Source organism: Centropristis striata, chromosome 15, assembly GCF_030273125.1.
Source record: "Centropristis striata isolate RG_2023a ecotype Rhode Island chromosome 15, C.striata_1.0, whole genome shotgun sequence".
Taxonomy (NCBI): domain Eukaryota; kingdom Metazoa; phylum Chordata; class Actinopteri; order Perciformes; family Serranidae; genus Centropristis; species Centropristis striata.
In genome coordinates, this window is record NC_081531.1 from 26,905,023 (window position 1) to 26,917,642 (window position 12,620).

General features: G+C 41.9%; 1 protein-coding gene across 2 annotated transcripts in view; it reads left to right on the plus strand.

Annotated features, from left to right (window-relative positions):
- The first annotated feature begins 1,958 nt into the window (after window positions 1-1,958).
- nova1 (NOVA alternative splicing regulator 1) overlaps window positions 1,959-12,620 on the plus strand; it is a 30,072-nt gene continuing 19,410 nt past the window's right edge. Inside the window, exons 1-2 of one of the 2 annotated variants that reach the window (XM_059351322.1) lie at window positions 1,959-2,148; window positions 10,098-10,241. In XM_059351322.1, the coding sequence (XP_059207305.1) occupies window positions 1,974-2,148; window positions 10,098-10,241 (319 nt within the window). In that variant the 5' untranslated portion in view covers window positions 1,959-1,973. Of the gene's footprint in view, window positions 2,149-7,157; window positions 7,500-10,097; window positions 10,242-12,620 lie in introns of those variants that run through there. The other variant, XM_059351323.1, reaches the window with a different exon arrangement.

A 12,620-nucleotide genomic window follows, 5' to 3' on the forward strand; every position in this document is an offset into this window, starting at 1 on the left:
TACTTTTGGAATTCTTTAAAAACTTGCCAATCTCATTTGTTTTGACATTATATTTGCATTTCATGGCTGTGAGTCACCTCTGCCAAATGTTGCATGACAGGTGCACTAACTGTTTGGCCATTTTAAAAAAGTGTTTATAGGACATGCTTTTCTTATGAATTTAAGAGCAAACGAACTGGAAGGGCTCTATAAAGTGCAGACTTCCACAAAGGCCATGCCCTATCTTGTAATGTTAATAAAAGCTAAAAAAAAATAATTTGTATATCTGCCCTGCACTCCAAAATGGGTTCCTTCTTGGACCAAACAAAAACCTCCTTGGGATAATAAAGTAATCAATCCAAGTAATCTATTTGTAAAGAAAGTAGCTATTCACTGTAAAAAATGTCTGTAGATTTTATGGTGAAAAACTGCTACACCATGACAGTAAAAAGGCCGTAAGATGATAAATGGGTTAATTCAGTTTCAGTAACAATGAAACACTGTAAATGTATATATAAGCCCAAACTGTATTTTTTTTACATTTTAAAAAACCCCAAACCATTACTCCACTGTAAAATACACTGGCACTGTGTGTGTAACAAAAATATACTGTAAAATATATACAAGCATCACTGTAATTTTTGCATTTATTTTTTGTAAAAAATACTTTTTCTCACTGTTAAATGTACTAAACACCATATCTCTAACAAAAATATACTGTAATATTTAATGGTAAAATCTTTAATTTATGTGGCATTTATAAAAGTATTTTCTGGTCAATTATATAGCAGAGTTTATTTTGATGGAAAAACTTTGTATTTATACGGTAAAAAAATGGAACAGGCCTAAATGGTCATCTTAAACGTGAAATCAACAGTGCCAATATCTTTTTAATGTAATATTTTAAAAAAAGTTCTACCGTGTGTTTTACGGTAAAGTTCTGGCAACCACAGCTGCCGTTTTTTTTTTACCGTAAAAACAACAGTGTTTATAAAGACACCAATTTAATAGAATGCTGTAACTTTATATTTTCTATTTTAAATAGGCCTACCTAATCCAGGTACTTGTATTTTGTTACTCCCAAACTCTGGTTGTCAATAAATAAAGTTTTAATATCGGCGCATTTAGGCCAATATCGAACATATATTCGGCTGTCCGATATATCGATCAGGCTCTAATTTCGTCTCTTTATCAAGAAGATGGAATTAAATTGATTAATCAGCAGATGATGAAGTGGTATTACATAATCATAAAGGTCCCACTGCTGTTCTCATTTTACCTGAGGTGTTCTATTTTGAGGTTCAAAAAAAAGGAAGAAAACTATAAAAGCAACATCAGAAACATTCAGGAAAACTACAAAAACCAATTGAAATATTTGTGTCGAGTGGAAAAGGCTTCAGCTGCTTGACGAGGAGGATCTTTGCTTTATTGGCCTCGTCTTTCGGCCGGTCAGTGGCACTGTAGTCCTCTGTGGAGCTCTCAAACTCTATTTCTCCCCTCTTGTACTACAAAGGCAACAATAACAACAGCTGCACTTAATCACACTGAGGACTTCACAGAGAAACATGACGCGAAAATGACTTGAGAAAGCTATGTTTCAGCACCTTGCTTCTGCCAAGCTGTTGCACTTGTTTTAATGGCTGATCGGCTCTCACACACTGTTGTGCAGCTTTTATTTTAAGGTGCGGGGTTGTTTTGCGCGTCAACAATAAGGACCATGCTGTTGGAGCGACGGTGAGCGCGTTAAATGAGCGCATTTCACTCATTGGGATTTTTATATTTAGCTCTGTGAGAGAGCGCCGGACGAGCAGCAGAGCGGCGGGAAGAGGAGATCCCGGTCTTGTCTGACATTTTGATCCATTTGAGACCGTTTCGAGCCCCCCAAAACTTGTCGTTCATATCGCGGTGCGCGTTGTCGGGCTATGTGGTGGTGAGGGCGCCGTGTGTGTGAAGGGGGAATAGCGCAAATTTATCTACAGCTCCGGGGGGAAAAGATGATGATGGCTGGTGGTGGCGGAGCAGCCGTGGACCATAACGGGATATACTCAAATCCTAACCTCCACAGCCTGCAGCAGACCCATATGGAGGCTGATAACCCGGACTCCCGCAAACGACCGCTGGAAACTCCGGCGGAGGAGGCCGGCTGTACCAAGCGCACCAACACTGGAGGTAAGACAGACACACAACAAGCACCAGCTCATCCACCGTGTCTCCTCCACATGAAGTGTGAAATCTGTTGTTGCAGAAGCTCCTTTGCTTGCTCTGGTGGAAGTATAACAGCCGTCAATATCTCCCACCACTGCATGCAAAGAAACTACATGCAGCATGGAGGAAGATCTAGGCTGCATGTCAGGCTCTAACATGTAGCACCTGTGCAGTTGGCACTTTGAGGCATTGGCTGTGTTTATGGCTGTTACTTCATACACTGCATATCCCAGCAGGGAGGGCAGCCAGTGAGTGAGTGGCCTCCTCGGGTCAGCTTGAATTCTGAACCCAGTCACCTCTCTGCTCCACATCTGGAGCCATGCTATGAAGCCGCCTTTCATACAGTGGAGAAGTGATGATTTGTGTGTGAAGTGTTTAACATCACAATAACCCTCTGTTCACCAGTGGTTAATGTGTTGTTGTGGCTGTAGTCTAAGACAGGGATTCCCTACTGCTTCCTTGTGCAGAAGCCAAAGAGAAATCTGCATTTTTTCCTCTGAGCTATGTGAGGAGGCCTTTGTTGACAGATATGAGGAGTAGAAAGAGCTAGAACATATGTCAGGAATGTCATTGCAGTGTGCAGACTTTCCAGGTATAATACATAGAAAGTATATAGATAAATAGAATGAACAATCAAGCAAAAACAACAAAAAGACAGTGGGGTTTTGAAGTGGAGGGTTGGCAGCTGAGGTTAAATAATTTTAGTCTTTAGGTTTATGAAGGGCAGCTATGATATCCAGCAACCCTTATTGTGCTATTGTACATTCCTAATGCCAGAACCCAGTACGATTTTAAAGAGCGACTTGAAGTATGACACATTTATAATATTGTACTTTGTGCAGTGGTAAAGCCTGCAAACAACAGCCTTGGCTGATTAAGAATAGACCGTATTGTCTGCCAGTCTGGTTGACAACCATAAATATTATTGTAGTGCTGACATGAATCAGTAGAACAGTCAAACATCAAATCTCCCACTGAAACAGTATCATTTAGCTTCATAGTGTCTAAATATGCCCTGAACACAAGGTGGACACTTGGTGTTTAACATTAAAGGGAACAGCTCTGTCATCCTGGGCAGTTCTGTGTTGGTTGCCAAGATATGAACAGAAAATAACAGAGCTCTTGTGTTAACTTGAGATGTGTGATGGACTTTGTAGATGAAGTGTGAGTGGTATGCGACATCTGAAATTATGGGCCGTCAAATTAACACTGTTAGGAGTTAAGTGTATGCTTTTAAGTCTAAATGTTGAGGTGCACTAAGCAGTGAAAACCATACAAGCCAGTATATATAGTAGGGTACACTTATTACAACTTGCAGTCTAGATTCCCATCAAAGTCAAGTTATTTTTAGGTTGTGGGGTAAGCCAAATCTCAGCATCTGTGGTATTTTTGTTAGCCTCTCTTGTTGTTTGCCATACCCGCTTTTAGACTTGTCGACCTGCATCTTAAAATTGCAATTTGGAATGTAAGAGGTTGTGTAGATGGTGACACACTGGGACCTTTTTTTTTTAGGATTCACACATTTAATTTGACAGATAATAACAGACTCGAAATGTAACAAGCACATCAGAGAAAATCAGGGAGTAGTGAGGACAGTGAGAGCTGCACGGTGGAGGAAAAGACTACAGAAACACTGCAGCGCCATTTTAGCTAATTGATCCTGAGTTCTTATTCTGGAGGAGAAACAGTGGCGGCCAATAAAGCATCAACAAGGAGCTTTGTGTGTGTGTGTGTGTGTGTGCACACTTGCTTTATTAGTGATCAGTAAGATGTCGGAGTGCAGTAGTGGGGATGACGGCTGATTCGGCATGCCAGCTACTGTACATGTAGTACATCTTATTCCAGCTTGTGATTGCTCTGGTCTGCAGCTCGTAGGGACCACTTATTCAAGAACTTAATGTTAATTAGACGTCCGTGGAGAACAGGCAGTCTCTCCGCCATATGTTACTGAAATTTGCTTTTGTCTGTCTTTGTGTGTCAGACACGCCACCATTCGAAGATAGCAGCATTGTATGCTATTTCTAACAGCATGAGAGTGTCCTTACTGCACCTCTCTGCACCTCAGAAATGTAATTTCAGCACAAGGACCATGGTGCCACCAGACAGTGTTTTAGAGCAGATTCAGCCCCCATATGTCCTCCATTAGCACCCTAAAAGCCACTGTAACACACAGAAGTCACATGGCGTTCCCACTTCGAGGAGGCCAATATGCAGGTGACATGGTGTGAAATTGCTTCGAGAACAACTCTTAATAAATAGTAAAAAATACATACTTTGCACAGAAAGCTTTGACTTCTACTGCTGTCAGTTCTATACACCATTTTACCAGCCTGACTCCATGTTCTCTCACAGTCTCGCTATACCTCGAGAATCTGGTGCTGCACAATTAACGATGGTCACTCTCTGAAGCCTTGTTTTCTCAGAGGCAAAGGTGCTCCATATGGCTTCTTACAAGATGTTGTCCGTGTGAAATAACTGATGAGGAGATTCTGTTTGGTAGCATTAATGTCGAACTGCTCTGATTTTTTTTGTGTGTATCAGAATAAAGGTAGACATATGCTGTTAGTGGTAAAAATGTAGTTCTTGTCACCATAACAACCTGTGGTGAACAATCTATAATGATTCAGGAACAGTGTGAACTAAACATCATGGAAAATATTATTAGACCATCATTTTCTTCAATTTATTGTTTCTGGTGTTCCATGGTTTTCTTGATGATGATTTTAGTTATTATCAATAAAACCATGTTAAATGTCTAGATATCAGCTCTTAAATTAATCTCTAAGCTATTTTTGTTGTTATCATTATATTTGTCCAAATGTACCTTTAGTTGTACCAGGCATTAAAATGAACAAGAAATTGAAGAAAACAAGGGTGGTCTGATCATTTTTTCCATGACTGTATACAAGAATAACTGGCAGTTGGTCGTGATTTTTAACTTCTTCCTAATTTCTAATGAAAATCAGGTGCCTTACTTTTCCATTAAAGCTCAGTGCAGTAATAGTAATATTTACAAAAAATCATAATCGTGATTATTTTGGGCAATATGGAGTTATTTGATGATCACTCACTGACTTTGGAAACATGGTAAGTGGGACTAAAGTGATTTAAGAGCTACTGGTTTGAACATTTACTAAACCTAATATTTCCCACATGTGAAATTTACTGTAGTGATTTACTGTCGTTGAACCTGAACAGTCGACAGTATTCACCCACCTCACAGCCTACAGGCCCTTTAATGCTCTCCAAAATCACTATAAATTTAAATCATATTATTTATTTATAAGGCATTTTATTTTAAATGACATTTATATGGTACAAGGGAGCGTAGCATTGTCTCTGAGGTGTTAGCATATGCAGTAGCTCACCAAAATTAGATTTAGAGGTGAAATAGCAGCCAATCTTCCGGTCATTCTGATAATATCTGAAGCTCATTTAGACCACCGGCACTGAAGCTCTCTGTATATGAAACACACGTTGACTCCTACACAAATCATAATTATCTCGTCACCCTGTGCTTTATGTCGTGTTGTTTAGCATCACCTCCCATTTCATATGATCTACATGCATTACATGCTACTGTCTGGCAATAGTGGTAGACAGCCTGATAATCCTCAGCCGTCCCTGTAATCACCAACCCCTCCACTACGACTGATATTGATCACGTTATTCCTACCGAACTGATCATTAACATGACTGGCAGTTCCAACAAAGAGAAGAAAGCCTGTGCTCTTTCAAAGCTGAGCCCCTCGTTGTGCATTAAGAGCTGTGGACACTGAATGAGGGAAATTACTCCTCTTTTATCAGCATTGCCCTTCTCTCCTCAGAATGAACATCTTTCATTCATTTTGCTCCCTAATTACCCATACTCTGAGCCCATGTTGCTGGCAAGCATGTGCCTTCCAAAAGGTTGTGTGGCTGAGGGATTAGGTATGATCTCGTAATGTTACTAATGGAAAGGTTGGCACAGGAATGTGAGCTGTATTTTTTTATATTTTTGGTGGGAAGGACACAGGTGCCCTTGCAGAGCGATGTGACGTGAGCGGACTGTGAATTTGCCAGGTGGCAGTGAAAGAGAGAATGAGAGAGAGTGATAGAAATGAAGACAGAGCAAAGCGGAGAGAAAAGGAGAGATAGATAGACGGTGAGAGGGAGTGGAGTCTACAGGGAGGCTGTGTCTATATACTAGTGCATCTCTCACTGAATGAGACTGGTAGAATTTTCTGGAAGCCATTCGCTCCAAAAAACCAAACGGGCCACGGTGTTAGAGTTTGATTTGTGGATGAGACTAATCAGCAGCCAGGGGGAAAAAAAGGAGTCCCCTTTTTTCAGATTCCCTGGAAAGCAGTATTAAATGAAGCTGGACCCCCCCGTGTCCACACACAGACACTGCCACACATGCACGTTGCAGTTTTTACACACATTCGGTCACTTAAGATACCTCTCGGCGTAAGATTTATAGGCGTAGTGATTGGCTTCATCACCCCCCTCCACCATTCTGCGGCACTGCCATTTGCAATGGTTGATGAGCCCCTCCGCCCTCTCAAACATGGCCGTCTAAGGGATTGGGGGTGGGGGAAAGGAGGAAAGAAGGGTGGGTGGCGTAAGGCACGCTGTCTCAGATCACTCCTCCTCCACCTCCTTCATCATCTGCTTATGTTATCCGTACACCTCTTCAGCCACTATTGAAGGTCACTCTACATGCTTCTCCATTCACCGCTGAAGCCCGCTCCCATAGCCACTTCACCTTTGTCACTTTCCACTAAAAAAAGTGAGTGAATGGACTGCCATACTTTATAGTGCTGCGTCAAAAGAGGCGGAGTAGAGGAGAAAATTCAATTTTTTGGGACCGGCATCGGGGGGTGGGGACATGACGTGCTGGAGGGAGGAGGCTACCCATTGGCCGAGCGAGGTGTCAGTCCTGCGTGCTGCTGCAGACGGACAGGCCACTCGATGAATATGGATGAGAGCAGTGAAAAGGGTGATGCGGCAGGGAAGACCCCCCCCCTTCAAACCGATGCAGGCTTGAACAATGCGTGCCGTCTTTCACTGAAAACACTGAGAGCCTGCATTAGCATTTTCTCAGACAATTGAGGCTCTGGCCAGCTGCAGGCATGGCTCGGATGCTGCGGTGAAATCTCTTTTTCTGCACCCACTGATGAATTAGACCTCGGTGAAAAAGTCGACTGGCCGCATTCCTCAACACTACCATTGCACCTATGCCTAGGCTAATGTTCAGATCCCCTTTAGAGATTGTGCCCCGGCATTGATGGCGATCTGACAGAGGACTTGAGAAGCAGCAGATCTCAGAATGGGTAAGCCTCAAACTCTTTTTGTCTGACTTGTTGAATTTATCCATCGTGCTAGACTACGTGCAATTTCACACACCTAAGGCTCATTTGTCCATTATTGCTCATTTTTGTTCCATCGTCCTTGCTGCCTGTCAGCAGCAGGTTAGTCCATTGAAATGCAGAATGGGTACTTGGAGGGGTAGTGAGAAGGAGGGAGGACGGTCACAAGGCATTTCCTCCTGACCCACCCCCCTTGAGTGACTTAACTAAACACATTTGGCTCAGTGTCCGTGTCTCTCCTCCAAGCCATCCTTCCAGTATTGGAGGCAGGGGTTTGAACTAACACCCCACTGGCTCAGCTTCCCAATGTGCCCCACTGCTCCCGTTCCCTGGCGGATTGCAGCAACAGATTGCCATGTTTACTCTACCACATGACGCCATTAAAACCTGTTACTGTGATCTCAGACACTAGGACAGAATTAATTATTGACTAATGACAGCAAACGTGGCTGTGAGGGCGATGGAGGGAATCTTAGTAGCTTCCTCCCCTGCTGGGTTCACCCTGGTTAAAGATGAGTAGAAAGTTACGCAGTGGGTTTTGGCTTGTCTGTCAACAACAGGTCTTTGGATGTTTGGATTCTGCAATCAGCGTCATTCAAATTAAATGCTTTGTGTGGCTACGCTATCAGAAATCTTGTGGTAGGAGTGAAAGCTCAGAAGCTTTACGCCGACCGTGTCAGACATCCATGATCTTTATTTTTCCACCAAGGTCATTTTATTGTTATTCGTGGTGAGAAAAGCAGGGAGCTGACTGCAATATAGCATGAAATATAAAAAATCAGACAACAGCCAGAGATTAATATAACTGGTTATGTTAAGTATATGTATAGGTTTATATGCCATTTATTCTTTTAGGATGACATATTGACCAGCACCTGACATATAAACTAGCTTTTCGATGGCGATATAAATGTGCTACAGGTAAATGCTTCATATGTTCTGGGATTTGGAATTGTCTCCACAACTATGGCTAATTAATCTAAATGAAAAGTGAAATCCCATTAACTCTCATGTCATAGTCTGCATATTTGCCAGAGCCATTGATTATGGGTAATGTGCACGAAAACAAGCCTGTGTCTGAATGGAACATGAGGGGCATATTAATGCATTAAGAAGAGCTTCTTGTGGGCTGTGAAATTCCTTAATGTCACAGTGCCATGTTCATTCACATCTGAATCTAATGAGTACATTACTGAGGCAACAGGTTGGTCTCAGTGCAGGGCGGTCCACCTCCATCCATCCATCTCCCCTTCCCATGCCGGTCAATCCCCCACATCCGATACCCTTCACAAGACATAGAACGCAGCGACATGGAGACAGATCGTGTTGCTTTTGGTAGCTGCGATATCAAAAATCTCCATCATTCCACACCTGGATTAGACATCTCGTCCTATAAACATGGACAGTGCCTTTTCACATCTCTGCCCGCTCCAGTGACGTCACCCTTGAGGCAGCTGAAAAAGGCTCGAACATGACGTCATTGCATCGAAATCAGCATGCAGGGGAGATTATTTGTACAAGAACGCACCTGTACCAAGTGTTTCCCATGATGTCATCGATATAATAATTGGAATTCATTGGGGGAACCACAGCCGCTGCACCTCCTATAAATATAATATTTCTGATGTATTGTTGGCAGGTTCTTTAATTATACTCGGGTCCAAGCTCAATATCTGGTTGATTGCTTTTTACTAGATTAGCGCACTCAATGTGAAAGGGTTTTCTTGGACAGACACTTTGCCCACTTTGGTGCTGATTAATTCTTAATTAGCATCGTAGGGAAAAAGGAACTTTCCAAACTGAAAGGGAGAAATATGTTTGACTGCAAATTCTCCAAACTGACGTGCTGTCAATCACTGACTGCTACAAGCCACTGTAAGCCACAGAAGCCCCTTCCAAAATGGAGGAGATTTAGACCATCTTGGCAGTGTACCCTCCGAACAAATCTGTGGGATTGGTTCCCATATGTTCTTCTCACGTCTGCTAATTACGAAGGATCACTCTGTATTGGCATCCACTGCATGGATAATGACTTCATGTTTGCGTTTAGTCCTCTGTGTATCTCTTCCTCACGATATACAGGCTACTTTTTGCAGTCTATTTGGACTGTTAATTCTACGTTCCTTTTATTTGTCTGTGTGAAGAATGATAAGGCGAATGACACTGGACCTGGCTTTGTATTTAGTCAGAGGTTTTTCTAAAACTCCTTGAAAACAGTTAAAATTAGACCTCTGCAAACTGGAAAGGAGGTCATCATTTACTCCACAAGAAATCTGGGACAGGACAGAGCATGTCACAGTCTCTGGTAAAATGTGAATGCTCTGAAAGCTGCAAAGACCTCAAAATCTTCTTCCTTATACCTTCCCTTCACCAGAGGAATACAGACACAAGCCTATATTATTGCCTTTTCCCATATATGTCACAGCTAGTATGGATCCCCATGGTGATTTTTTGCTTGTTCAGGGTATTGGGGGGGTTGGGCACCAGTATGGTGTATGTGATGATGAGCAGAGCTACCCTACGAGATGTGACCCTTTCCCACTTTGTGTGTCTCTCCCCCAGAGGAGGGTGAGTACTTCCTGAAGGTGCTGATCCCCAGCTATGCAGCCGGCTCTATAATTGGCAAGGGCGGCCAGACCATCGTACAACTGCAGAAAGAGACGGGTGCCACCATTAAGCTGTCCAAATCCAAAGACTTCTACCCAGGTAAGAAAGAACGCTATGTAATTAAAATCGATGAGCATAAGAGCTTTTTTTATATATACATATATATATATATATATATATGCATCTTATGAGAGGAGTAGTCTGACTCATTACCCAGCTGAAGGAGTGATGCTTTTGGTGCAAGAGAGCATTTGATATGTCCTCTTCATTTGGCCTCCCATGAGTAATCGCGATCCATTTTAATCACAAACCAATCGTAAACACTTTGAACTTGATTATCCTTATGTCCTTGAGGGACTAAACATGCATGTAGCTGTTACAGCTGTCAGACGCAGCATTTAAGTTTGAAGGCAATTTTAGTTTTTAATTAAGTTGCTTGACTAGCAGATTCCACCCTTCATTGGAGGGTTTGTTTGTTTTTTAGGCAGTTTTCATGAACGGTTTGTAGGATTTCCCTCTGGGAAGTAATGCACTGGAATCTATAAGTAAGGTGTCCCATAAAATTGTGTACAGTGACAAAGTTAGATAAGGTTAAAAGCCATGTGGCCGATACCTGTCAGCTGGGGGAGGGTTAGATGGTTTTTCAACCAGGAGACTCGTGTTCATTTTCCATTATTGGATGTTATGTCCAGAAGTAGTGTTTTTCCCTCAGCACCTGATAGGGGTCTTGGTGCCTAACCCTAAGGAAGTGATTTCTGTTTTAGTGCATTAACAATGTGTTTAAAACAGAAATTGTGATGTTTAAAACAGCGAGTGTGACGTAGTCTACAAAAGCAGTCATCGAGTCAATAGTGTGCTGCAGTCATTTCGTAGGGTATCATACAAATCGCATTGCAAAAGTTTTCATAGGACATCATATCATGAGATAACACTGGTTTTTGCAGTATTCACTGTATCATGTTGCAGCATTCACTCATGTTTCTGGGAAAATTGCGTGGGGCTGCCATTTTATTCCCCCTTCAAAATGAGCTCAAATTCTGTGACGCAGAGGACACGGCAAACATCGAAAGCATTAATTGCTGTGCTAGAGTCTCAAAAATGGCAACAGGAGAAGGATGCTCATGCAGTCAGTGACCCCTATCATATGGAGGTCAAAACTGAACCATCTCATCCTCCAAACACAAACGCCTGAGTTGTAGAGGAGTCTGGGTGTTTGTCCTTCATGCCTCAGAGGAGATTTCAACCTGCTGAAAAATAACAGGTGCTGAGCGTCTCGCTGCTTATTAGGTCCAGATGTTTTCTGTGATAACTGATGCAAGCAAATAATCCCTGTGTAGTAGTATACTTTTTACTGTATCCATATTTAGAACTCATAATTACCTCTTTAGATAGGAAATAGGTAGCAGTGGACATGACCTATGGAATATGAGTGGCACAAGATTTGCATGTGAGAAATACTTTGAATTACAGTGTTCAGAGTCAGCTCTCTTTACTTAACCCTTTAACATTATGCACCTTTTTAAGAGAGGTAGGGGTGGGGGATGTTCAGGGGGAGGTAGCAGGTCAACATAGAAGTGTTGTACATCATCTGAAAGCTGGGAACCTGAAAATTAATTTGAGATGCAGCTCATCTCCGCGTTACTCCAAGCTCAGCACTGTGTGTCAAGTTATTCTATTCATAATGCTGTAATAAAAATGTAGCTAATTAATCAATTCACTTATTAATTAAAATCACTAGTGTATAAGGGTTTACGATGGGAGTATATGAAGGCCATTCCCATGTTACACAGAAAAACACCCTTATAATCAATATGAAGCATCCATCCTCTGAAGGCTCTAGGTCTCTAGTTTGTGGTCGTAAAGTTTCATGAGGCTGTGATTATCTTAGAGGTCACAACAGGTCATTTTATACAGTGAGGTCAAGTTTAAAACAAATGCTCTCACTTCAATAAATTGCTACTATGAGGACTAACATAATCACATGTGAATGCCGAATGTGTTCACTGAATCCACAATAGTCTTAGCTTAGCTCAGTAATACTCCATTTATACAATACACAGACTGTTTAGGGACCCCAGTATGCAGCAATATTCAAATACAATAAAACATATTTGTACTGCATAAGAAAAACGTCATTTTATCAGCATAAAGTGGGCATGTCTTTAAAGGGGACTCTCGTGGGTAACTGTGGAAACCATTTTCATTCTGATATGTTGAGGTCAGAGGCAGTATTGTAGTCAAGACCACCTTAACCGAGACCAAGTCAAAACCAAGACCACAGTGTATCGAGACCAAAAAAAGACCAAGACTTTGAGGGGTCGAGACCAAGACAAGACCAAGACCACTCCCAGTCGTCTCCGTTAGCGCTGCTTTGCAGAATTTAGTTGTTGCGCTGTTTCTTTTTTTTGTAGTTGTTTAGAAAAAATCTTTGTGGTTCAGGTTACCACATTTTATTACAGACAAGTTGGCTGACATCTT